The 27,262-nt window shown below is 35.1% G+C and overlaps 2 protein-coding genes across 3 annotated transcripts; both read right to left on the reverse strand.

Moving 5' to 3' along the window:
• Positions 1-241: 241 nt before the first annotated feature.
• On the reverse strand, positions 242-17,031 carry LOC135685221 (putative ATP-dependent RNA helicase DDX10). The gene is made up of 22 exons (XM_065201069.2): positions 16,848-17,031; positions 16,436-16,496; positions 16,032-16,162; positions 14,474-14,554; positions 14,256-14,333; positions 13,190-13,310; positions 12,396-12,510; positions 11,843-11,876; positions 11,676-11,738; positions 10,848-10,952; positions 9,846-10,008; positions 9,356-9,440; positions 8,971-9,034; positions 8,611-8,648; positions 7,941-8,028; positions 7,433-7,521; positions 6,957-6,999; positions 6,164-6,442; positions 5,637-5,771; positions 1,315-1,572; positions 1,067-1,149; positions 242-564 (listed from the first exon to the last, which is right to left on the reverse strand). The coding sequence occupies exons 1-22, from the start codon at positions 16,995-16,997 to the stop codon at positions 444-446; spliced, it is 2,385 nt and encodes a 794-aa protein (XP_065057141.2). The 5' UTR covers positions 16,998-17,031; the 3' UTR covers positions 242-443.
• A 1,410-nt stretch (positions 17,032-18,441) lies between these two features.
• LOC135685376 (synaptic vesicle 2-related protein) lies at positions 18,442-26,996 on the reverse strand. Of its 2 annotated transcripts, none has more exons than XM_065201303.2 (3): positions 26,873-26,996; positions 21,138-21,759; positions 18,442-20,198 (listed from the first exon to the last, which is right to left on the reverse strand). In XM_065201303.2, exons 2-3 carry the CDS (start codon positions 21,734-21,736, stop codon positions 19,328-19,330), a joined length of 1,470 nt encoding a protein of 489 aa, XP_065057375.2. In that variant the 5' UTR covers positions 21,737-21,759; positions 26,873-26,996; the 3' UTR covers positions 18,442-19,327. The 2 variants fall into 2 exon arrangements, with proteins under 2 accessions (XP_065057375.2, XP_065057376.2); XM_065201304.2 differs by lacking the exon at positions 26,873-26,996 and adding an exon at positions 23,447-25,312.
• Positions 26,997-27,262: the final 266 nt, after the last annotated feature.

Raw genomic sequence — 27,262 nt, forward strand, 5'->3', positions numbered from 1 at the left:
AATGCCCAATCATTTATCTTAAAAATCGTCTTGTCAGGAAAAAAATGCTCGTCAATATCCATTAAAACAGCCTTTCCAAAAACAAACAGATATTTGCACGATATTTCACTTTTGAAAGGTATGGAATATCAAACATCGATTATTCGTCGTACTCAATTCAATTAATAAAACATTTATTAACTAAATATTCAGTTTGAATATGATCAAAAGAAGGTACCAAGTCTAAAGAACATGCTTCGAATTCGATTATTATTTGGTGATCCATGCCTAATTTATATTTATTTTAAACGATCTTCAATGGAGATCATCAAATACAAAAAATACACTTCTCAATATAAAATGACTCCAGATTGATACCTAATTTGTCCTGATGACCAAAGTCAAAAGACAAAACCGAATAACTGGTTTGATTTGCAAATTATTTTCATATACTAGAATATCAATTATGACAGGCCAGATAACAACTGCAAGGCAAGTTCTTCGTCTTCTTTTAGTGATTCCTGTTGACCAGGAAGTTCCACTGTATCTGTTCTAGCTTTCTTCCTTAGAGATGGTCTTTCAGATCTGAAAAAATGTTTGAATCAAGGTTATAAATACGAAGGGTTCCCAATGGCTTGATGATCAATTCACAACAAGGAACAACAGCGTCCTAAATATACCACAACTTTCATACATGCAAGATAAACACATATATATTATATATTTATATTTATCTTATTAAAACACAGAAACCCTATCAGCTACTATGTAAAGATTATTTACATATAATGCTGGTCTTCCTAGGGATCGTGCTTCCGCTAATTTTGCAGGAATTCCTTTGAATTCCTTTTGAACGTGGTAATCGTGGAGCTTATCCTTATTTGTAATGGGATTTCGTTCCACATCTGTGCACCACAATAGAAAAAAAATCCTTTTGGAGAATTTTAGGTTTTGCCTTGGGATGTCTATGTGAAGGCAATTTCTTGTTGAATAGTTTTTGGGATCTAGTGACAAGTCTTCCTTTCAAATTGTCGGGGCAGAGACCACATACAAACAGGTTGGCAAAATTTTACGTTAATGTGTTCACCTTTTGTGTTCTGGCTCTTCGTCGGAGCCATCAGAAAGTTCTCCTTGGTTGCTTGATTCTTCGCCTCCTAACGTCACTGAATTCTAAAAATGGATCAAAATCAATATAAATTATATTTAAATCCATATAAATGTAACTACTAATCCATGAAATCCATGTAAATGTAGCTGATTAATTGTTAATTTTGAAATTGCTTTAGATGAGCAGTTTGCGAATCATAATGATAGTTCAAGGAATATTAATTTTACCATTTCTGAGAAAATTTTTCTTTCTTTCCGTTGTTTTTTTCTGTTCTCCTGATGTTTACGCTTCACCCTGTCTCTTTCTGTTTGTCTGTCCAATTTATCTTCTTTCCCAAGTTTCTTCATCATCTTCTTAATATCGATACCACCTACAATATCTTTTCCTTCTAATTCTTCAATTGATATGGGTTTCAGCTGGTCAGAATCTTCAACTTCATCAGAGCTTTCATTGTCACTCATAACTGGTTTTGCAACTTCGTTTGCCTGAAAAATTATCATTCGATGCTAAACTTCTAACATATAGGACACAAAAGCCCTATAATTTGACTACTAATCTGTGATGATTCAAACACCTGGATCCTCTAGCTCTATTATGAGATCCATTCATAGATCCAGAAGTCGGTCAGTTCAAGAGCTCTATTGATTAAGGGCCCATCTTGCTGAAAAAAGTTCTTACAGAAAACCGATGAACTGGATTAAAAATAAAGCTGTTATGGCTATGTAAAATGATGGAAGGGGTACCGCAAACAGCAAATCAGCAACTTTTGTGTTGCATGTGCTGTGAAGATTACTTTCCAAGTTGCATGTGCTGTGAAAATTAGTTTCCAACTCCGTAACATTTAGCTCTACTAGTGGAAGGAAGGTCTAAATGTTTGATGTGGTAGAAATCTGTTAACCTCTTACATGCAAACGGAATATTTGATTCAGACTTCACCTAAAGCTATAAGCCCTAGAGAGCTCTCTTTTAAAAGTAATTATAATGGAAACATTTCATTTTCAATTCAAGTTAAACTACAATTACAAATCTCACTATTACAAGGTAATTTGCAATTGGCTAGCCTGGTTTTACAAGAAAAAACTAAAACAATCGTAAGGTAAAAGAAAAAACTGAGAAAAAAAACAACCAAAGTTAAAAAGGATGTAATTCTGGATTTGTCCATGGCTTATTTTTGCAACAAAATATGTAGTACGTAGTACGGATGGCAATGTTGGAAAGTTTAGAAATGAGATACCGTTTTTGTTGCTGATCGATGGAGAGAGAGTCACACATTTTGAAGAATGAATTGCAGGAATTGCCGAAGATGCCAAGAGAGCTTATAGAAAGATTAACAAAGGAGACACATTTGAACTGTCGCTGTAAGCCAGATAAAAGAGGAGCATAATTGCTGTGTTTTCTTGTAGCATTTGTGTTAAGATTGGATTCGAAGCCAACAGTTAGCTCTAAAATGTAGAGTTAATTGTTGTTAGTCCTCAAGAGAAGATCAGGGCGAAGGTTTTCTCCAGTTATGATTGATGGTGAAAGAAAGCCAGGTATATCAGCGTAGATGGTAGATTCATTGACAGCTTTTAGTGACGTAGCTAGAAAGTTTAGGATAGAGTTATGTCGCCAGGTGTATCGGCCTTGTTCCAGATATGTTTTGCAGCCAGCAACAACGTGAAGGAGGGTTTCTGGCAGAAAACAGAAAGAACAGTCAGAGGTCTGGCTCAAGTTCCATTTTTTCAGGTTTTTCTGTGTGGCAAGGGTATTGTTCAGGTACCTTATGGTGACGTTGAAAATATTCTGAGGCATGCTACTTTGCACCTTGGACCAAAGTTTGTTTATTTGTGGAAGATTCTGGTTAAAAAGATGTGATGATGAAGATCCTTGGGAGGTTAGGATGTTTTGCAAACGATCTTTATGCTCATGCTGGACAGCCTTCAATGCTTCTTTGGTGTTCCTATATATATCACACTGTATATTTGTGCTACTACTGGTATTTTTCCATAAAGAGCAAATGTTATCGTTTGGTGAAGATTTCAATGCGTTGCGTAAAACTGTTTGACACTGTAGGAATTTGGTGGATGGTAAAGTTAGGCTGAGTCCAAACTGGTTTTTAGAAAGAATAATGCTACTCAAGGTAGCACTTATTGGGAGGTCGAGCCACTGGCGGATGTATTTGGATACGAGGTTGTCAACATTCTCGACATCCCACGTCTTTGAAAGATCCGCTACAGTAAGGTTCCAGGAGATTTTAGAAAGAACAAAGTTGTGATAAAGACGGAGCTAAATAAAAATAATAATAATAATAATAATAATAATAATAATAATGATAATAAGTAGCCCATCAAGTGAACGAGGGAATAAAGATTATACAAAACAAAACAGCTGATTGGCATTCAGACAGGATTCGACCAAGGGAATACATATTAGCAGTGTAACACACTAGCATAAGATGCAGCAGTTTCGTTAGGTTTATTAAAGGTAATGTGTCCAGCTAAAGCAAGCAACTCTGCGGGGGTTTTCAGAAACATGTGATTTTTCATGTCATCGTCCCAGGCATTACAGTCGTTCTGTTTATCTACCCTGCTGCGAGGTTAGCTTTTCATGTGAGCAGTTTTGCATCGCAAGAATACTGACCAATCGCAAACCGTTATTTTGATGTTACTTGAAATGTTGGGTATACGCAGGCCTTTTATATGGACACATTACCTTTAAAGGCTGATTTCCACGAGGCGAAATTCGCAGCGAATTCGCTTCGAAATTGTCTTTGATTTCCACGAGACTGCGAATTCGCTGCGAAATTATATAATGATTTCCCCCAAAACTCAACTTTAAGGCGCCTATTTTAAGAACTGCATGCATGACGAATGTTCCAAGATTGTTTTCTTACAAATCAAGCAAATTTACCATGCTTTGACTGGTTATTAGGTGCTGCGAAATATGTCGCTGAGAAGAAGTAGAACTCTTTTCTACTTTCTTGCGAATTCGCTGCGAAATCAAAAATCAAAACTGCGCATGCCTTGATGCCTTCATCAGCGATTTCGCCGCGATTTCGCTGCGAAATTCGCCTCGTGGAAATCAGCCTTAATGTTCCATTCAGCGAAGAAGCTTTACAAACAGGTGCTGTAAAAGCCTAATATAAATGTTTAGACAAGTACAGAAGAACTCAAATTATAAGTACTTAATTTATATAAGGCTATAATTAAAAGCTGATAGTTATCATCTAGAGCTTCTTCCTTAAGCCTGATTTACACGAGACGAATTTTTCGCGCGAAGCGAATTTTTCGCCACGAATTTTTCTCCTGCGAATTCGCTGCGAATTCGAAGTTTAATTTCCACTGGCAGAATTTCTTTTGCGAATTCGCCGCGAATAATGCCAAAGAAAATGGCGTCTGTTCGAAGATTGTTGTTATTGAAATAAGCGAGCAAAAAAGCAAATAAATGGGTACTTGGCTCGGAAAATTTATTCAGAACGTCTGCAGAAGGTGGAGTTTCATCTTTTGGTAAGTGACTTACGCTTACATTGTCAGGAATAATTACTTTCGAATGTCGCCAACTACATATGAGGAGCTTTTATCGTTTATTGCACCAAAGACGCCTGTTGCTAGAAACGTCCCATTCCATTGTTTATGTTATAGGTGCGGGATTTTCCCAGCATTGTTTAGGCCTAGTCATAGGTTACTCATTCTTCACCCATGTTGTTGTTTGAACCATTGCGTAGTTTTCTGTCGTCTTGCATACTTTTGATTTAGATATGTTTAAATTGCGTAGCACCATTCGGCCTAGCCCTTCCTTTGGGTTCGTGTCAGATGTCTTCAATTGCTGTTCTGATTGGTTTATTTTACATGGCGAAAAAATTCGCAGCGAAAAAGTAGGAATGGTTTCTACTTTTTCGCAGCGAATCATTCGCTGCGAATTCGCTGCGAATTTTCTAATCTCCACTTCTGCGCATATTTTTCGCGCATTCGCGGCGAAAAATTCGCTTCGCACGAAAAAATTCGTCTCGTGTAAATCAGGCTTTATGCTGAATGTATCGTTTTCGAAGCCAACGCTTGAAAAAAAATTTTCTTTAAAAGTCCCTGTTTTATGGTTGTTTTAAGCTGAATAGACTCGTTGTTTATTTCTAATGATAGCCTTACAGCCTGAAGAATCATAAGAATCTTTAAGCATTTCTCTCCGAATATAGAATATAAATAACAATAACTCCTTTATTTTTAAATAATTTTTAATTCCATTCAAAAGTTCCAAACTTTTGAACTCAAATACTAACTCAACCCTATTTTTGGCTAACACAGCATAAAGTTAAGCAATGTTAATAGATTGTAGCTTTTATTTTGTTTGAGCACAGCTTGACTTTAAAAAAAATCTAATGTGCTTAACATCAAATGTTCGACAAAAGCAAGTAGTTTCACAGCGTTACTGTCACATACCCCTGGACTAACTCCCACGATTTATAGCATTTTTAGCATAGACTGGATAAAAAAAGTCATATTTACGTGTTCAGTTTGACAAACAGTCACAATATTTAGATAGAAATTTAAAACTTCCAGAATGCAAAATAACTCACTTCACCATCTTCGTCAAATTTGATCTTTGTATTCAGTCTTATCCCTTTTCTGATTATTTTCTTTGCCATAATCACTCTGCTATCAGGAGCTTTTCTACTCTTCACAACTTTGGAAGACTTTTCATCTTTAATTTCCTAAAAAAATTGGCTCAAAGTTAACATAAAATTACATGAAATAATTTCTCTTAAGTCTCTGAATATTATTTGGGACATGCTTCAAATTTTTTAATATTCTATTTCAAATCTCATCTACGAAAACCATTTCTTTCAGAAAAAGAATTATATCTCTTCGATCGACATGAACTTATTTTAAATGCTATCCTATTTCAGGAGATCTTAAGTACTCTTGAAGCAACTATAGGTTAAATGAAAATTACTAAGTACCTTTGGTGCCTTAAATCTCTTATCAAGGTAATCAGTGTAATATAATTTGAATCTTAATAGTCTGAATCGTTATGAAGACAGCAAGCAGCCTAAATCTGAAGGATAAACACAAACAAGAAACTACAAGCTGAAATATATTTTACCAGCAAACCCTCGTCATCCTCGTTTTCATCAACTTCCGTGTAAAGGTGCTTCTTTTTTAGAACTAGCACATCATCTTCTTCGTTTTCATCAATATCATTGGCTTCAATTTTTCCTTCCTCGTTTCTAGTTTCCTTTTCTTCACCTATGCGCTCTTCGTTGTCATCAGATTCTGAATCTTCAGAATCGTCATCATTAAGCCTGCTTCTCTTAAAAGCCTTCTCTAATTTTTCATCCTTTTGAGCTTCTTTCTTTGCAGAGCCAATTTTCTTCTCAAGTTTCTGAAGAGTCAAACAAAAATGAGCAAACATTTGACCAGGGCACGAAAACAAATTTTCCTTCTTGCGACCAGACAAAAATCATGCATAAATGTCCTGCGAGAAAAGGAGCTACATTTGTTTTGTCTTAATATTTTTCTTTTGATGAACATGAAAGAAACAAAGGTGCTTCTCGCAAAAGTGTATATCTTAAAAAACTCCTGTAGAACTGTATTCATGAAAAATTTCCTGCGACCGCCCGGTCACATGGTCGGGTGGGTTTTCATGTCCTGCATTTTACAATTACACTGACGCAAATCACAAGCGTGACAAGTTAGGCAAATGTAGTGTCCTAAAAAAGCTCCGTTGAAGTGACTAAAGTCAACTTATGTCAACCACAGAGATGTGATGTCAATCTAAACATAGGTATCATGTCATGAGTTTATTTGACATAGACATGGAAATTTCAATAAATGAGATCTACATTTTAATTGTACACAAAGTGAAACAAAATAGACAAAAAGTTAAAATTAATCACCTTCATAAATCTAATCCGTGGAGGAACTGGCAAGCCAAGTGATCTAGAAAGATAATGTACCATAGTAGATATTGACAAAGGAAGCCCTGTAGCTTAGAAATCTTTATATGAAAATCATTAAGATAGTTGTCAAATTGTCTGTTGTTAAGTATTCAATGGCAAAGACACAAAGCTTTACATAATTTTCTCTGTATGTAGAATAGATATATCCTTTTCACGAGCAAAAGCTTTCGTGGATAAATGAATGCTTAAAGCCAATAATTCCCCGCACAAACGAAAGTGAATTGATCAAAATTGACATTAATAGTCTATAAGAAATTAAACACAATTTCAAATATATTGTCATTAATATCAAAACTGTTTATATCTCAAAAGATTTTATGAAAGTCATTATACAAATTGATGTAACCCACGTATCTAGAATAAATACTTTGGTTAGATCTAAAAAATGCTGTGTAATAAAAATTCTAAATTACATGGCATATTCTTTAATTGGCAGCTTTTGAACATCAAAGACCTTTTTGTTTGACTGGAGGAACACTGATCTAGCGTATGACACGATGCTCTAAAAGTAAAAAAAAGATAATCAGGAAAGTGGTCGATAAAAAACGGAAAGTTGCCAAGCAAAGAAATTCTTGTGTTAATTTGCATAAGAATCTGTGACTATAAACATTTGAAACCTTAGAGTGCATGTTAGCAAACATCAGAAGTGTTGCATTTTAGCCAGACTTTGCAATAAAGACACTTGATATACAAACTGTCATCTTTTTCACCTTGATATACTCGCTTAAATCTTTTCTAACCACAATCGTAAATAGGGTTGTAAGCCAACTGAAGGTACATTTTCCTCCAGCATTCCTCGTAATATCAAAGTCAGTGGGTAGAAAATCTATTGACAGATTGACAGAAAGGGTCTGCATCCTCCTTGAGATGGAAAACTTACCTTGAAGTAGGAAAGATTAAGACAAAATAATAGAGACAAACCCTTTGAGCCCAGTATTTCATTTCCTGACTTTGAGCACAAAAAGATGCCAGTTTGTTCTGTATGCTTTGCATCTTTTTAGGATCTGGTCTATAGACAAAAAAAAGAGAATATCAACAGTTTCAAAAGTATAGAATTATGAAACTCATAGATGCAAAATCTCTAAATTGTAGACGCAAATTTTCCTGTGATTATAATAGATATAAAAAAAAACTAAAAAGCACATTGAGTTCAAAATAAAGAGCTAAGATAGAACGTTAGCTTCAATTTTAGCAAAAAATTCCATAGATCGTTCAAGATATCTAGATAGTTCTGAAAGAAAATTGTATTTATCAAATCATTTTGTATCACTTTTCATAGCAATGATCAGAAACTAACACATTTCTCTTCACAATATGGCAAAGGTAGGTCTTCAGCAGAATTAGTAAAAATTTATATTTCAGAGAAGTTGGGAGTTGTTATTAGCAATAGGAGGCCTCAAACAGATTACTTTATCGTGAAGCTTTCAATTGCCTTTTAATTGATGCGTCTTAAGTTCTGCAATTACGTGGCTTATAGAATCATTTTCTGCTTGTCTTTGTTATATTTAAAAACGATGAATTTTAAACACAGCTGTAGAATGTGCATATCACTAATCTGAGAAGATTTTCTAAGCGAATGGAAAAAACCAACCTTATCTCTTGTATTGGAACCTTTTTTGCTTCTAATTGCTAAGAGGAATAAATGTTTCTAAAATAACTTGCGAACAAAAAATAGGTAGGTAATAGGCTTATCTTTAAAGATAAGATCGCGAAAAGCGAAGATTGAGATGGCATAAATACACTTGATTTGATTGGCATAAATAAAAGTCACTCATTGTTACTTAGGAGACATCTGGTAGAAAACCAAGAGCCGGAAAACTATAATGAATGCCATCATGTCATTTACGGTTTTTATTGTCTATCTGCAGAGAAACAATATGTCAATGGTTGATTTGATGACCTTTTCAGTCAGTTTGAGAAACAGCTTGATTACAAAATACTTGAAAAGTACCTTTATCATCTCGGCTTCCTCTGTAGGTAGCAAAATAAGCAATGCTTGTCCATCCTTTTCAAGTCTGAATTATAAACAAAAGCAAATAGGAAATTTCTTAAACATTAAATGAAAGAAGAAGTTGTCGTGTTCAATCTCAGCCTAAAGATATCCCATTAAGATATCATAAACTCAATATATGTTTTAATCAGTAAGTAACCCTCCATTGAATCCAGGTCTCATACTGCTTAATCTGCAAGACATTAAGCACCTCCCTAAAAACCTGAAAATCCCGAACCTGTTAGTCGAATCTGATAGATATCAACACATATTGAAACAATCCTATTACCAAAAACAGGCAATCCACTACGTCAATATATTCCTATACACTGTCTTAAGAACTCACCGAGCAGTCCTACCGACTCTATGGATATAGGTATTGGTATCCTCGGGGCAATCAAACTGGACAACCCATTGAACTTCGGGAAAGTCTGCAAAATGAGGCATGGAAAGCAGAAATTAGCAATTTTGAAAATTTCCTATTTATTTTTATGTGTTATGAGACTTGCTACGGAGAAATATAGCTTGTACTTGACAGAAACATAAAACACAATAAATAGAAAATTTAGTAGATAAAACAAATGACTTTGGACAAAAAATGCTAATGTTTAATTTTGCACTCGTTACAACAGAGTTTGGCGAGCTTGGTACTCTTGTAGCAGCAATTTTTGCTTTGGTCTTGTATTTAACGTTTGAGGGAGTGCAAAAAGTCGGAGATCTTACAATAAATTCAAGGAATGGAAAGAAACTAACAGCTCGAATAAATATATTTTATAATACAAAGAAGAAAGCATGTCCAATGCATAGCTTGAGCCCAGAAAGGACAATCTACTAACCCAAGCCTCTTGCAGCAATATCAGTGGCAAACAAAAACGCACTAGCTTTTCTACAAAATTCTTCATAAATTCCAACTCTTTTTATCTGCTTTTGTTTTCCATATAGCGCCATAAGAGGGACACCAGGTCGTAGTCGTCGAAAAACTTCATAGAAAAATTTAACCTGGAAAGAAAATTGAATGAAATCATCCAGACAATCTCAGTATTTCTAATAGCAGAACAAGGGAAGGGCAGGCTGATAGGACAAGCAATATTAATATAACTTTCAATCCTGGACAAAATTGTTGAGACAAAATACAATTTTGCAATTTTCTATTTGACATTAAACCCGAAAATTCGAATCCCCCCTTTACCCTCCGAACCCAATGTTGGATCTGTAGTTATGTCATTAGTGCTTCAAAATCACGCATTAAAGATTGAATGGGGGAAGGAAAATTTTGAAGGAAAGAGAAAACATCAACTTTCTTGAAAAGTCTCAAATTGTTTTGTTTTTGTCCGGAATTGTAGCTATACATAGAAATGGAGGATGCAAACATCTGAACAAAGAGCTTATAAAATAAGACCAAAGGAATTTTAAATTATATTTACAACCTCTGTACAAATTGGTAATCGGTTAAGACTTGGCTTATTTGCATATTTCAGATTGTAATTTGATTTTTTTTTCATGGAGACAAAGACAAGAAACCTAAAGTACTAACCTAATGTACTAAAGAAACTGTAAAATTGTAAAGTACTAAAGAAAACTAACCTAATTAAAAAACCCATAATCCAGACTGCAAAAAGCATAAAACCGAAAAGTCTTGGCTAAAAAGCTAATCATGCATTAGAAATAGATTGCAAAGATTGATAAGAAGAGACAAAGAAAGATTGCAAAGAACGGGAAACCAAATGCAAAGATGCTTCCTTAAAACTTAACAAAATAGAAGATGCGCAAGCCTAATAGAAAAACCGTCATAGAATAAAGGGAACAAAACAAACGGCCAATAAAAGTGAGAAACATGCCTGCTTGCAACTCGACATAAAAATAATGACTTTTGATTTGAGGTGATTCTTGATAAATGAGTACAAAAAGTTGATTTTGTCTTGCAGCTCACAGATAACAAAGTACTGAAAGATAAACCATTGTCAGGTGAAGGATACTGGAAAACATTTGCATCGACACAAAATATCTTTTAACAAAAAATAGTATAATAAAAGCAATAGATTTACCAGCCACAATAAAATTATTTTTGTTCAACATTTAGAAACCTTCAAATTTAACCTTTGCTTAAAATCAGAAGAATTCAAACAAAAACAAGAAAGAACAAATCACTTGACATTTTTAAAAACTGAAAGCAAGAGATAATGAATTTTACTGTATTTGATTTTACATCTAGAAAAAAAGAAACATTTTAGCATGTGAATAATGTGCTACTTAGTTCCCTCTTGTACCTAACTTTGATAAACCGCATAGGACAGAGGGTGCTAACCTCCAATTTGGAAATAAGTTTGGAAATAGCAATGTTAGTGGGCCAACTTCAAAACTGGTGTTGAAACTCTACATTTCAATTGATGTTCCACTCCTTCTATTGTTCCTTTCAAGTTACTTAAAATTCAAAATTTTCCACACATTGCAAGCACTGATGCTACTTCTACAGGCAACTTAAAAACATGAAAGTTAATTTTACGAGGTAGTTTTGCTTTGAGTTATTTGGAGCAGGTTTTATCCTTCCAGGATCTTTATACTTGCAACAGTATATTCAAGATACACAATCAAAGGGACAGAAAAAGTTGAAAATATAGGATGAAGAGCATTGAGGTTATATTAAACAAAGCTTATTACGAACATACCTGTGAAAGTTTTTTAGGAGTGATAAATTTTGCTTTTTCATGTACAGACACGTATGAAGGATCCTGTAATACAAAACTATGTTATATGTTGAATCTAACAAAGAGTAGACAAATTACTGTAAAAGAACATGCTTAGAACAACTTGCAAAGAAACTGAATTCTGATACCTTTAAACTCAAACGGGCTAAATCCTTGACCGACCTAGAAAATACAAAATAAAACAAATGGAAGAGAATATGCCATAACAGAGAATCAATACAAAATGAAGATTTATTTAGATGCCATGAAAAAAAGATAGCAGAAAATGATATTAATGGAAAGAAGCTGATGTTTTTTAATTGTAAACCTTTTACATTAAAGGGAGTTTGAAAAAAATGTATGAATGAACCAACATAAATGATTGATTCTATTACGTTTAGATTCAAAAATATCAAGTGCAAGGATCCTTATTTAGTAATCAAGAACCCTTCCATTGATAAAAAACAATTCAATGTCAAGATTGACTTTGAGCTGGGTTTAGCAAAGAAAGATTTCTTGCAGAATCGAATGACAATCATTACAATATACTAGACTTACTCTATGTGTTATAGTGTCTGTCAAGTGAGGCAGTAGAAAAACATAGGCTCGTGGAGTAAGTCTAAATCTACATAACAAAGCAAAAACAGGGTAATTTGTTTACACTACAGTGAAATTCAATGAACATTACATGAATTTTCATACTTTGTTTGTGTAGCAGAGAATAGTAATGTTTGTCGTTCAAGTGGCAAATTTTCAATGATTGCATTCATGGCATCTTGAAAACCCATATCAAGAATCCTGTCTGCTTCATCAAGAACTGAAAAACAAGGAAACCCCAAATTTTACAAACATTTGTAAAATTTTACAAATTTTACAAACTCAACAAACATTTATCAAAGTGATTCCTTACATATATTTGGCTCGAACTCCAAAATTTACAATTTTTTACTTCCAGTTAGGATGGGAAATGCCAAGTTTCAAAATGCACAGAAAACAAAAGAATAATTACCAAAAACAAAAGGAGAACACACTGTCTTGAATAAATCAAATAGGAATAACTGAATAAAAAGTGTGCTAAATTGAGGCAGGGGTGTGTCCTTAGGGCCTATAGGGGTGTCATAACCCCTGAATACCAGCTGGGCAGATTTTGTTCGCAAATTAGGGTATATTGTCAAAGTAGGCAATCTTTTGTTTGATACCTCTTCTTTCTATAAATGTTGGATGTTGCTTTTAATTTTCATTTGAACAGAAAAAGTCTTTATTGTTATTTTTCCATGAACTTTTCCATTGATGATTCACTAACAACTATTGTTTTAGGTCAACTAACAACAACTAAATGTTTTAGGTCTGCACACGTCAGAAAAGTAGTCAGAGTCGTCAGAAAAGGGGCAATAGAACAAAAAACAGATGCAAGTCAATTGAGTAGATGCAAGCAAAAACTGATCACAAAGTTGATCAATAAAACATGTAATGAGCAAAATTTACAAAATGGTTACCTAAGACTTTAAGATTGTTGCAGTCAAAGCTAGGTGTTTCATCCATATGTTGTAAAAGTCGCCCTGGTGTACAGACTATGATATTTGTATCAAGGATTCGAGCTTGCTCTTCTTTCATGTCCTGAGGAAAGAAATGAGAAGCATGCTAATATTTTGCTTGATTATCTGCAAATATTGTTCATGATATCCTGATGAAATGATGGCTTTTACAGAGATAAGGTAAATATGGTACCCTCACTTTTACCAAACAAACATCAACAAACAAGAATTGTAAGTGTTTGGTCCTGCCCTTGATCAAGATGTATGGATGGCTTGCTTACAGCAGGAAGCAAGGAAGTAGCAGAGAGAATTTTGATAACATACTGATTCATTGTTGTGATGATAAAAGAATTGAAACGAACAACCAATAGCAAAGAGGGAAATGAGTGATAGTGTGGTGAGCCTGACTCCAATAGAAATCCAAACTATCATTTTGAGACTTTTAAAACAGTTTTGGATAATTATTTTTAGACATTGCATTGCATTGTGCTATGATAAATTATTACACTGCACATGATGCAAGATCTTTGACGCAGTATGTCCTCTCATCAATAACTTGTTAATGGTAGTATATCTCTTGCAGGTAAAGAAATGAAGTAGAATTCCTCCCTATGCCTGCTATTTAAATGCATCAGCATATGACCAATTATGATACACTCCTTCTTGTTGGTCTTTGCAGAACCAAAAATTAGAAAATCGGGGATTCACTCAGTGAAATAGTTGTTGGTTGTGAAGTATATCGCTTTGGCCAATCAGCTCCATTTTGAGATTATAAAGGGTAAAAAATAGAGTGTACTGGTCAAAAAGAAGACCAACTAGGAAAAGGACCAATAGTTTCATATTAAAAGATGTTAAACTGATCATTTTATGAGTAACTGAAAACAAATGAACAATGTCATACTCATGCCTTATTAAATGAATGAATCAAATTATACCAAAGATAAATGGTATACTCATGCCTTATTCAAGTAACAAACTTTACATTGGAGTTGCTTTTCTACATTATAAAAGTAAAGTTATTACATACCTTGCCTCCAATGATCAAGCCAGCAGAAAAACTGTGGAATTTTCCAACTTTGCGCAGAACTTCAAAAGTCTGGTAAGCCTACAAAATTTTAAAACAATGTGATACTGGATTTGAACAAAGGTTTCTAAGCCATAGAATAATAAAGACAATAACCAATGGATTTAGATTAAAGTTTTAAAACAAAACAATCACAAAGACAATAATTGTCATAAACTTACAAGCTCTCTGGTTGGTGAGATCACCAGGGCACCAAGCCCATCTAGGGTAGTGAACTTTTCCTTCCAAAGCAATTCTAGAATCTGATAAAAACTCACAAATCTTAAACTTGGAAAAACAATTGACTACTAATTAAAAAGGCAGTCCTGCAGCTGCATAAAAATTCTGCTTACCCTTTTGGCCCTGACTAACATACTGACTGTGTTAACCCTTTTCACTTTTGGGGTTTTTCACTTGCATTTCATGGAAGCAGCAACAAACAAAGTAACAAAATCAAACTGCAAACTGATAGCACTGATCACCCAAAACTTCAACAAATGGCTTAAAAATTATACTTTTGAAGATTTAGCAAAAATAATACTTCAGATGATAAGGTACCTACTTTAACATTATGACAACTAAATGCAATCAAAGACTGAGCACAATCTGGGAGTGAGTGAGATTTTTAATTTCCAAAAATGCACAATACTGAGAGCAAGCCTCCACCAAAATTAACATTTTCAAAAAATTTCTGTCATAATGCATAGAATGGCAATAGGGAAAAATAAAGCAACTAAATAGCTTGAGTTTCGAATAACTGCCTTTTTCCTCATACAGCAGAACAAGCAAGATGAAAAATGACATTATTAACAATCTGAAGGAATTGGTAAGAGCTAATGACTCTGTTGCTAAAGAAAAACTTCATATACCCTTGGCAAGCTAACTTGTCAAGCTTTGAACCTGACTAGCTTTTGGCGACTTTTATCAGATGACAATACTTTTAAGCTTTTGACCCTTTTTGACACCTATTTGGCTTGTCCATATTAACCAAATAACAGAATATTTTGTTAATTTGGTAAAGAAAAATCCCAAGGATTGAATAGCCTTAGCAGGAACTATAATTGTGATTGGTTCAAAAAAGTAGTTTGAAATGCATGCATTTTTTGTGCAACCTCTGTTACAATAAAAGAGCATCTTGATGATTCAAAAACGACATGGAACAATGACAGTTAAAATAATTAAACTCTTATTTAAAAAAAAATCAAGCACTTCTGTCTACACAATATCGTTTTTTTCATGCTTTATGTAGATGGATTTCAAAACTGCTAGTGCTCATGTTTCTGATTAGCCTATTTTGATCCACAGCTGGGTATATATATTTCTTAGGATATTTTTTTTACCTATGTTCTGACGATCTATACCCTGAAGAGCATCAGGCCAAAAGCTTAAGTATGTTCTAAAAATTTTGCTTTTTTAAAGCCATTTTTAAATTTCGTACCACAAAAAGATTGTTAACTCTAATTTTGTTTCTTAATAGATTTTGTTAAGCAGAAAGCTAACTTTATCATTTACCCATTGAATGAATAATAAAGCTTTATTTGCTTTCCTGAAATGTTCTTCTGGCTGGTTGCCTTTCTTGGCCATGATAGTGGCTATAAGTGACTCATGACAATGAGTCTGAAGATAACTATCTAGGATGGATGATTCAAGGACACAGAAGTTAACAAGTACATATGTATATAGAAAGAAATTTGCTTTCTATATTTAGAAAGAGACTTGTTCAAAATCTAAAAAACATACTGGAATGATGAATGCTAATGTCTTTCCAGAACCTGTCTTGGCTGCTCCAAGAACGTCCAACCCCCTCAGTGCCAGAGCAATTCCTTCCTTTTGTATTTCAGTTGGAGAAATGAAATTAGCTTTTATCAGTCCTAAAATTTGAAACAACGTAAAGTAAAATAATAGCTTAACATTAAAATTTCAAACCCGATGTTGATTTTCAAGACAGGTACATAAATAGCAAATGAAAAATTGATGATACACAGAACTGAGAAAAAATCTTTACATTTTGGCAATTTTTGCATTGAATATTACATATATCACACCAGGTCAAAAATCATTTAATTTCCTTGCAACAGAAATTTGTGATTATTAACCAACGCATGAATTTCAAATATATTTCATTAAAACTTTGGTATACTGACCATTCAGTGTTTTGGAACTGATTGGAAAATCATCAAATTTTGAAACATTTTGCCATGATATCTATTGAAAGAATAAATATATAACAATTATACATGATATTATGTGTCAGATATTTAAAAGGATATGATGGATAACAGCAGCAAAAAGATATATTTCCATTTCGATTCAAAATAAGGGGTCAAAAAGAAACATTCCTATTTCTACTATGAGTTCTAAAGCTTTGAAATGAATTAAAAACTGTGCATGGATAGCATTTTTACCTGACCCTTACGAATTTAGAATAAAGTGCAAAGAGAGTGAATCTTTTTGTAACATGGAGTTAACAGTTAAGGAAATATGTTGGTCTATCAACAAACTAGTGTTTTCTTGTATGAAAAAAAAAGCTAAATTCGATTCAAATAAACACATCACCTCTTCAGAACACTGCTCCTTAAGTTCTTCTATCTCTGTTTCCTCTCTGTTACGATCATTCCGTCTTGGTCTCTGTTTTGATTTGTTTGAATGACTTTTTCTACGGTTGTTTGCATCTCGTTTACCATCTTCCACTTCTCCGTCCGCCATGATTCTTCAACACATGCGAAAATTGAACAAAATATCACCAAGTACTCGATGTAAGAGGGTACTTCGCTCCTCCGTGTTACATGACTAAAGGAAGGGGTTCCATGGTCGGTGCTAAGGGTGGGAGGTGGAGGCCTTTCGGGCGACCCCGCAAAACCTGATGAATTTTAGATAAAACTGAAAACCGAGACTAAATTAAGGAAAATTCATGATTCAAAACTCAACTCCTACACGTTACCCAGAAAAAGCCGCAACCCACTGACTGAGATTGGCAAAACCCACAACCCCGGTACTTCAATTGGCGGAGGACAGGGGTGTCCAATTTTGAAATATGAAAAAACCTTAAAATTGATAAATATTCGAAAAACCCTCACCCAAAATTTAGATACAATATGAATGAGGATAACCTCAAATTTAATTCAAATTTGCAAAAATTCAATCAAGTAAATGCAAACATATTACCCGGGACGTCGGAACGGGAGGGAACCAGGGCTTGACCTCGTTGAAAAATACCCCTTTTTCTGCGACATGGTGCTCCTACCTGTGTTGCTCCAACATTGAAATGCCTCCGACGTCGCTGAGTGTAACCTCAGAAGGTATGGGTGATTGGGGTATAGACCATTCCAATTTGGATTTTGATTGTGTTTTGGCAGTTTTACCAAACTTTAAAGACTGAAAGGCAGTATAAGTTTGAAGAAGTACCATTTACCCATAATCATATGCAGTATGTTTCCTTATGATCGAAAGAAAGACAAGAACAGGGATTTTATTGCGAAAATTAGGACGTAAACCAAAAAAATTATTTTAATCCTCTTCTCTCCTGTATAGTATATTGGCAGTTTTTATACGAACTCCATACAAGATTTTCTTAGCATTTCCTTTTTCACTGTTGAAGGGAAATTTCTTAATTCCAATAAGTCCTGCAGCTGGAGTTGATTGTTTCACTGCTAACATGGGCCGCCCTAGTTAACAGCTTCATTAACTGTTTTACAACAACCTAAAACTGATTAAAATTGGAAGAACTTTTTAAGAAATTTTTTGGACGACAGTGTGAACAATTTGAAATTATTTTGCAAAAAATTTTGAATCATTCGATTTCATTAGTTTTGATAGCTTTAATATGATAGAAATATTTACACTACAAGAGTTCGGGAAAGATATAAGAATTCAAGCAAAAACATATTCCCATACAATCTCTTTCTAAACTCGCCATATACGCTACGCCTATGAAGATGCTGACAGTTACAAATCAAAGAATTAGTCCTAATTTGCAATGCTTTAACATGATAGCCATCCTTGATGCAAACTACCTCCTCTATGAATAAACGTTTAACCATGCTGTTCTCCAGTGAAAACTTTCTCAATAACGACAACGTTTGTATGGAGCCAAAACGACAAGTAAGAAGCTCAGTAACGTTTGAATGGGGCCTAAACGACAGGCAGGGTGTTTAAACGAAGAAAGATATATCTTTATAAAAAGCTACAGTGATAACATGAAATTATTCGACCTCTAGGCCTAAGACAAAATCAACACTATGAAGCCTGCTGACTAAAAATGATTGATTCTTTATTATCATTTCTAATTATTGGAGTAAGCAAGGTATAACGATGATAATACGGATTCAAAACCTACTCATGTTATTGAACTATTATAATAATTTTGGGTAAGATGCTAGACACCAGGCAAAAATAAGACCAGAAACGATTTGATCACGAGGCCTGGAACACAGTGCACCTGGAACAAAACGGCCGAATTAGCGAATCCAGATAGGTTAATCAAATGAAAGTCAAGTCATACATGTCGAGGAGTTTTTGGCGGTATTAACGTATCACCGGTCGCCTAGGGTCAAGGAACATTCTCCTGCCAATATGACATCCAGGAAAACATGTTACCTATTCGGATTCGGCAGAAAAGGGTAATTAAAACGTTTATCGCATATCAAAATATAAATGTTGAAAAACATAAGGTCTAAATGCTAAAGGAGGGACATTCAAATCCTTCGTATTTGGTGGTATTTGCTCCGTTAAAATAGAATTCTTTATATAGCGAATTACAGTTATAAAGCAAATAGCAAATTTTAAAGTAATTAGATACTGCAAACGAGTAACAAGGTTATCAATCTAATTCTATTTGCTTTGCAAAGAATAAATAATTATCAATAAAAGTTTATATTTATGCCTAGATACCATATAAGCTGATATTGTACCAGTTACCCAAGAAAGCTCTATTCTATATGCAGAATTCTGAAAAATTGAACAATCAGAAACATATACACGATTCTAATAACAAATTTGTAAATTTTAACAAATGACTTCAATTCGTGATAGAAAAATCAGTCTTCTAGCTCTAAACCTTGAGTTTCTTTTGGTAATAGAAAGGCACAAATGGCGGCTAAAAAGCAAAAGCCAGCGTAGAAACTAATCGTCAGGTCAAAATAGTTATGCACAGTTACTTGCGAAAAGAACGGAGTTGCCATACCACCAGTTCTAAAGAACATATTCGCGAGACCAATGCCTTTGCCCCGAAGAAACGTTGGGTAGACCTCTGGGGTATAGATGACAAGCGCAGAGATAATGCCTTGTGCTGTTGCCCTGCCGATCAGCAGGCTGGCCAAGTACACACCATACGGCATTCTGAAGTAGAATGGGATAAACGAGGCACCAGCTATAATAAACTGCACTATCAAGCTTTTCTTTCTCCCAAATTTCTCTAAAGCGTAGAAGACAATGATTGTCCCAGGGATCTCAGCAAACCCTGTCCATATCAGATCATAGTAGTCTCCAAGTTCCAAGGGTACACAGTTTGATTTGCTTGTTTTATCTTTAGAATCGAATGTTGTGACAAGAAGTACCATTCCATAGTAGCAGAAGCCAGAGGCAAACCAGAGAATAGCTAAGAACAATGTCGTTTTCAGATTTTGGCCCGAAAATAGTTCAGCGAATGCCGCCTTTGGAGCTGGTTTGTCGCTTTCAGAATACGAACATAAACTTACTGTTGACAAATTTCCTCGAGGTAGACCAGTGCCATTCTCTTTGCCAATTTTGGTCAAAATCTTATGCACTTTATCGAATTTGCCTAGAGCTCCAAGGAAACGGGCGGATTCAGGAAGAAGGACGACGAAAAGCACGGTGAGAAATAACGGAACGGAGAGAACAACTAAGTACCATTGCCAGGAAAGTTTCAAGTAATGAATCATCAGAAGGCTGCAAAAGAAAACACAACACGTTTAAGTACACATTTCTTCATAATTAGCAACATTGTTCGGCAGCAGTCCTCAAAATTTTGATTTATCCGATTCAAGCCTTGCTGCTTATTTACTGCTTGCTTAGACTATTCAAAAAATGCATGACACTAAACTGTCCAATGATACATCAACAGTGATAGCAAGCAAAAAAACTGAATAAACAATACGTAAAACGAAGATATCAATATTAGAGAATTAGTAGATATACAAATATAAGCGTTATTACAATCTCAAGTAGTTATTTTGCTTTTTTGAAGGGAAAGATTCATAGGCCTTTCGCAGAGAGCAGTCACGTGTTTAGATAACACAAGCGATTGCAAACAAAGTAAAAATTTACATTCGTCTGAAACGTATTGGAGCAAAATATCGTAACTTTTGTTCATCGCCTCTGTCGCTGTAACGAAGTAAAACTGTTTTTCCGAGCAATTGAAAACTAGCTGCCAATTGACACACAGAGAGGAGAATAACGCGAACCAGTTATCAACAATCAAAGATTTATTGCGAATGTTATTGAATAAGAATCGTTTACATGGTAACTGGCTCATTTTGAGTTTTACTTTCGTCAACATTGGTAGCTTTGATGAGGCACGGATTTTCAATGTTCACTTATTTATTGTTATCATATCCGTGATAACGAAACATGTTCTTCAGTTATCACGTACTCAGTAGCTGAAAACGAAGATCAAGTCTTCTTCCCCTTTTCGATGCTGCAAACATTTGTCCAACTTTTCGTCCCTTCGACCAACTAAAAAATCTAGCCCATCTCCCATTTTCAAGATGCTAAACAAAGAAAATTTTCTATACAAACAAATGTAGAGTGACTCTGAACAAAACAGCGATTTTCAAGGCACAGTAAAATGTTAAAAAATTTAACAAGCTTGGACAATTGAAAACTTACCCGAAGCCAGAAGCCCACAAACCGCCCAGAGGCCAGAAAAGTTGAGTCAACATGGCCCTGCGTCTATGACCAACTGGAAGAAACTCTTCAATGTACCCGAAGACTTGTAAACTACCAGCAAGAGCAGCACCGACAAAAAATCGTGATGCAAGAAGGTATGGGTAACTCGGAGCCACTGCACCCAATGCTGCAAAGACTGCTCCAGCAGTAAGCGTTACAAGTATCCCTTTCTTTCGACCAAACTTGTCAATAATCCATCCGACTGCTGACGAAAATGCTATCATACCGAGAAATACAATTGTTGTCAGCCAGGCAACCTCTACTTTTGATAAATGCCACGAGGAGCACTCGAGGACAGACCCAAGAACAGCGGGTGCCAGAAGCTGTGCTGCATCTGCAACCAAAGTTAGGCCAACGCTAATCCCAAGTCGAATCTGGAATTTCCCGAATCCAAAATGCTCTACTGCTTCTTCGAACGTGTACTCACCTGAGGATAAACTTCCATTAAAAGAATTTGCAGCATCCGTGGATCCATAGTCATTTTCCTTGCTAGCATCAAAGAGAATTCCTTTGTCGCCATCTTCTGCATTGTAGTCCATGATATCTGTCCCTTTTCTAACACCTGAAAAACACGCCATGACACTGGTCAAAACTGCATTAAATGAAAGCAGTAGTGTGACAATGCTTTTATATCGTAGTCCAACTAAAAAGGAATTTTCTTTCGGCGGCTGCAATAATCTAATAATTCAAACATCGCTTAATTAGCAATTAAGTTAAGAACAACCTAGACAAACTAGCTGGTAATGCAACATTAATTGAAAATTTGCTTTCTTCACCGTAGACGAAATTTTGATATCTCCTGCATTTAGATAATCACACACAATTTGATAATTGGCATTACACCGCCACGTGATATCAACTTCCAGGCACACAATTGGTCATCGCCTTTAATATAGCCTGGTGGTCTTTGAACGAACAATCTTTATTCGCTTAAAAAACCATTAAAAGGCTCTTTGGAGACGCTCAAACAAATTCATTTATTCCCGACCGAGGGGCAAATCATTCTAAGAAAATCTCGTACACCTTTTGTGAAAATCCTATTGTTTTATCTGAGAATCTCTAGAAATCCTTTTGTTTTAGGCGAAATCTCGTATGCTATTTGCAAGAGTGAATCACCCCTCGTTCGCGACAGTATGCTACAAAAATCAGTAACAGCACGTCAGAGAATCAGGGAATAAAGAAGCGCCACATATATCTAAAACCGATACCCCTGAGACATTCTATTTTTATTGCAGTTTTATAGTTTGCTCATAAATAGTTTCATTTTTTCTCGTTTTTTTTAATTAGATCCTATTTACAACACATTTCTAGTAGTTTTGTTTACGTTAGAAATTAAGGGCCATCTTGGCCTATATACTTGAGGAAAGAAAAATGAGAGAAAATGACTGAGTAAATATCAGTTAGAAGTACTATTTCTTCTTCTTTTTCTGATGTTTAGAAAACATCTAACAATTGTTAAAAGTTGTACTTATATTCTCCAACCTATCACCGTTTGCAACTGTTTGAAATCGTTTGAGTCCTGATTCCGATTCCAAGTTTTAGTAATAGCCACTCTAAAGCATGTTGCCAAACGAGAAGCAATTATCTAGCATCAAATAGCGCCAGAAGTATCTTCCTGGCTCATATCCAGCCAGCCACTTTCAGTCCTATTGTTAAAGCAATGCATTCAAATAACAAACTATGAATGGGACATCCACAATCTCCTGGCAGCGAAATGAATTAGCCAATTTTTTTAAAAACATGATGCCCTAATGGACATACTTTTTCACCCAGACTTTTAAGTATGTGCGCTACAAAAACTAAAGACATGGTGCCTCTGCTTTGCTCCATTGTACTTTGTGTTGATTAGGAACACTTTAAGATATTCGCTGCCTGCTGAAATATTTTTAGAAAAGGTGATGTAAGAAATAGTGTGGTATAACGTACTCGTTAATAATGGTAGGTGTTGTTTTAGTCGTTAATACACGTTGAAATATGCGATAGAAATTAGATTTGGATTGAATGTGACATAGAATCAAAACAGACCGAAGTTGGAATCTAAATTAGAATTACATTATGAATGATCTAAGTTATAAAGTTCTCTTTTTGAATTAGAATTGGAGCCTAAACAAAAAATCGTTGTATTTCTTATCGTTGTAAATCGTTGTGTTTCTGTATCTTTAGTACTGAAATTGAGTCACCAGCATATAACAATCTTGCATAGTTGACAATAGTATTAAAAAAGTGAAGCAGTCTTCATAAAAAAATACCATGTGTGTTGCAAATTCCTCAAAAAATATTCCATGCTTGCGATTCACACTCTTGCCTAACTGGTTTTATTGAAGTTGCTAACAATGAGTTTACCGAAGTACAACGGCAACTTCAGTTACCAGGATTATGCTTTATTTCATTCAAAACATTGTGTAAGTTAAAAGAATTATGGTCTAAGCAAGCAGAAGTTAGTTGAATTTTGGCCGCAAGTGAAACAACGTGAAACAAAGTTCAAAATAACAGACAATTGAAAAATAATCGAAGATATAGAAATCTAGCTGATTTGAAATGTTTTGTTTTGCTGGCTGACTTCGGACGTGAACCGTGAAACCGTGATACGTCTTGTCGCCAACTATTTCGAACATTCGGAGACCTTGATTAGAGTAAGGACGAGATAGAAGCAAAGACCGAGAAAATTTCTGTTTGGGGGGGGGGGGGCAGCCCTGATAAATAAGTGTAAAAGCAGCAATATTTTACAAAATAATGTATTTCACTTATGCTACTTAAAGGGCCTCTCCAGCCAAATTTTGCCCTTGCATTTTATTGACTAATCTAAAGGAGTTGAACCTGCTGATCACGAATTCGTTTGTTTTTCGATATTTTTTACAGTTTGTGAGATATAAGCTCTTGCATTTCGATAATTGAACTGAATTAACCGACAAAAATTTTTCGTGTGAGAAGGAAGAACCGCAGGATAGGCTGTCCGCCGGATTCTGTGAATCTTGCAATGAGATTTTAAAATGAAAGATATACAGGAACAAAGCAATACGACGCTGAGAATCCCATGTCACGAAATAAAATTTTCAAAATAAATTAAATTTAAGAGTATACTAATATTTCGCCCCAGCATACAGAGCCCTGTGTGAGACATTTGAAATTGCTACGTTTAGTTGACACTAACTTCAAGCATTGCATGTATATTCAGGAAATTAAAACGCTGACTTCCAGATTATGATAATGCTTGGATTGTGCTCAGTTTTTGGAATGTGGATTATTAAAGTTGCGGGTGACACATACTTTGGTTGACAGTTCGATTTTGACATCTTTACTTATTGCTGTTTTGATGAAATGCAAGTGGAAAGAATGAAAGCAAAAAGTAATGTCACAATCATTCTGTTGCTCTTGGCAACAAGAAAAGTGGAATTTCTTAGTGCTGTGCTGTTGCAGGAATGCCTTATTTACGGGTAGGATTTGCAAAAGCAAATTAAAAAGTCTATGTACAAAACAATTTATAAGCAACTCTGTTAAGTGGTAGTTACTGGCACACCACATAGGATGACAAAAGATGCTCTTTTGTAAGAATAAGCCAATGTTGCTCATTTTTGGGAATCAAAACTTTCAATATTTCATTGAAGGAATGCAGTCCTAGGAAAGAAACAATGTTCAAATATCTTGCAGTCAATTGCTCACATTATTTGCTCCAGATGCATGTGTTGATGCGTGTCTGTGCAATTACATGCATAAACAGTGAGTGGAGAGAAAGAAGAGTTTAAAAGGAAAGACAAGAAGAACAAAACATTAATAGAAAGCACCATAAAAAGAAAGAAAAAATGAGAAATCAAATAAACATGTTTGGTTTGTTAATTGCTTGAATGAATTATGACTTATGATATCATTGTTGGTTGAGTCCTAACTTATACCTGAGGAAGTGATGGATTCCCAACATGATTATTTCTATGTGCTATGCCTTATGCCCAATGTAAAATTTCTACAAATATCATACAAAATAGCTTTGGATATGGTTTAGTCAGAGAAAAGGCAAAATAACTAAAGACCTTCACTGATAAAAGCTCAATACTTTTGACAAGTGCATGTTTTGAATTGAATGTTTGCTATCGCCAAGGAAACTCACACACTGAACTTTTTTTATGATGACTGCAAAGGATATTTTTCCTCTTCAGAGATTGCATACAACCATCTGTTGCTTGTCACAGCAAAATTAAGAGAAACTGAGACTGAAAGCAGACACTCTTCTAGTGTTCACTTATTTCAAGTCTCTTTGCCAAATTCACAAACTCTTTTCCACAACTCATCTTTCCTCCTTAGATCTTGTAAACTTTGTACAATATATCCTCTTCTGCTTCCCAGACACTTATTGCCTGTATATATTCAAAATTAAAAATTTTGATCTTTCCTCCCCTTTTTTCCAAACCCCTCCTTTTTTTCTGATAAAAATTATGGAACATAATGTTATAAATTGCATCCAGTACTTTTAACAGGGTTTTAGAATTAAGAAAATTTGTAAACAAGAAATATGTGAGAACAGCTCACTCTGTGAGTTTACTTAGAATGAGCATTTTCAATTAAATTTGCTAATGTTATGAGATCTGCTATACTTTGGCATCATTGTAGTGTATTTTTGGCATACTTTTTATGGGACAGGGTATGATTTTGGTTATCTTTTTATAGGACAGGGTCATGTTACAAAAGGATTTCTGCGCACCCCCGTCACTTTCCTAGTCAAGTGCCCTGCCCTGGTCCCATGCCTTTTCCAAACATTGCCAACCACAAAACAGCCTGCCAGACTGGAAACTTTGTTTCTTGTGCCGACAATTAAATTTTGAAAATTTGTATCTGCATGCCTGAAATCATGCACATTTAGAAAATTGTAGTGACAATAATGTAAAATGTTTTTAAATTGAGATATTAGGGGGCCAACATGCCATTGGATGCACATGGAAAATTGGAGTGAACGAGCAATTTATTGCAGGTGCATGTCAAAGTTCCCAGTCTGGAAAGCCTGCAACTGCTTCCAAGTAAGCAACAGCTTTCCAGGAAAAAACTGAAAAAATAACTTTGATATTGAAAAGCAAATAGTAAATCAAAACTGATGTACTGGAAATATGGACTTCAAATATTTTCAGTGAGAAGCAGTAACTGTTGCATTAAAAACCAGTCTCAAAAACTTAAAAACTTGGTTTCGTGTCAGTCATTTAGGGGTATGTGCCATCACATATTTCTTGTGGCCTGAGGCACATTTAGAATTTATGAACGGAAACAATTTTTGGTGGTACAAAATTGTAAAAAGACATTTAGCCTAATGGCGTAAACTGGCGTAGGCAAAGCACATAATCAACGAAATTGTATTACTAGTGTGCATGATGCGACGACGCCTTTTTGCAGCTTCAGTTTAGTTTCAGTTTATAAGAGTTGATCGAGGTCAATATTCTCAATACTCACCATAAGACGAAAACTATCTGTAAAAGTTCAGTATCTCGAGACAAAATTCATTTTGTCCCAAGATAAACGTAGAAAAACAGGACCATGGGAGCTAAGCTAGTCTAAAATACGTGTTTTTAATGTCCGAATATTTATATTGGATGTTTACACACTTCGGTTCTAACAATACTGTTGGACAATCAGGGCGGAAACATAACAAATGTGACAAGTGTTATGTTTTTGGAAAATGTTTAAAAATAAGTTACCTCATGAGTTTCTGGCTTCACTAAATCCAATACACTTTACCGGCAAAACTGGGCTTTTTTCGTGCGTCCCGTCCAGATTTGAACTTTGCCTCGAAAAAAGGTCACGCGATTCAGCCTCTTTTCCATGAAGCGCCGAAGATTACCAACCTTGCCCCTGCGCCTCTGCGCCCCTGCGCCAGCGCAGGGGCGGATTTAAGCAACAAAGATGGGGGGGGGGGGTGTTAGACACTAATTTTGGTGCCACACCCTTCAGGTCACTGGTAAATGATGGAAACGCCCATTTTTGAAATTTGGTTTTTAACTGTGACGTGGCCAGGTTTGGAAGATTGGTAGGCCAGAGAGGAATATATTATTGCCGATCACACCCCTAAGAATTTGGAAAAACAACCA

The sequence above is a fragment of the Rhopilema esculentum genome, chromosome 15 (genome assembly GCF_057945365.1).
Source record: "Rhopilema esculentum isolate cy_ngs chromosome 15, ASM5794536v1, whole genome shotgun sequence".
Taxonomy (NCBI): domain Eukaryota; kingdom Metazoa; phylum Cnidaria; class Scyphozoa; order Rhizostomeae; family Rhizostomatidae; genus Rhopilema; species Rhopilema esculentum.

Excerpts from the sequence above, each read along its gene's own strand:
- LOC135685376 (XM_065201303.2), bottom strand. The coding sequence starts at position 21,736 with ATGGACTACAATGCAGAAGATGGCGACAAAGGAATTCTCTTTGATGCT. Across the intron at positions 20,199-21,137 it reads TTGTGGGCTTCTGGCTTCGG|CCTTCTGATGATTCATTACT; the intron begins GTAAGTTTTCAA and ends TTTCTTTTGCAG.
- LOC135685221 (XM_065201069.2), bottom strand. The coding sequence starts at position 16,997 with ATGGCGGACGGAGAAGTGGAAGATGGTAAACGAGATGCAAACAACCGT. Across the intron at positions 11,877-12,395 it reads TTCTCTGCTACACAAACAAA|GTCGGTCAAGGATTTAGCCC; the intron begins GTATGAAAATTC and ends TGTATTTTCTAG. Across the intron at positions 7,000-7,432 it reads CCAATTAAAGAATATGCCAT|ATCACTTGGCTTGCCAGTTC; the intron begins GTAATTTAGAAT and ends TTATCTTTCTAG.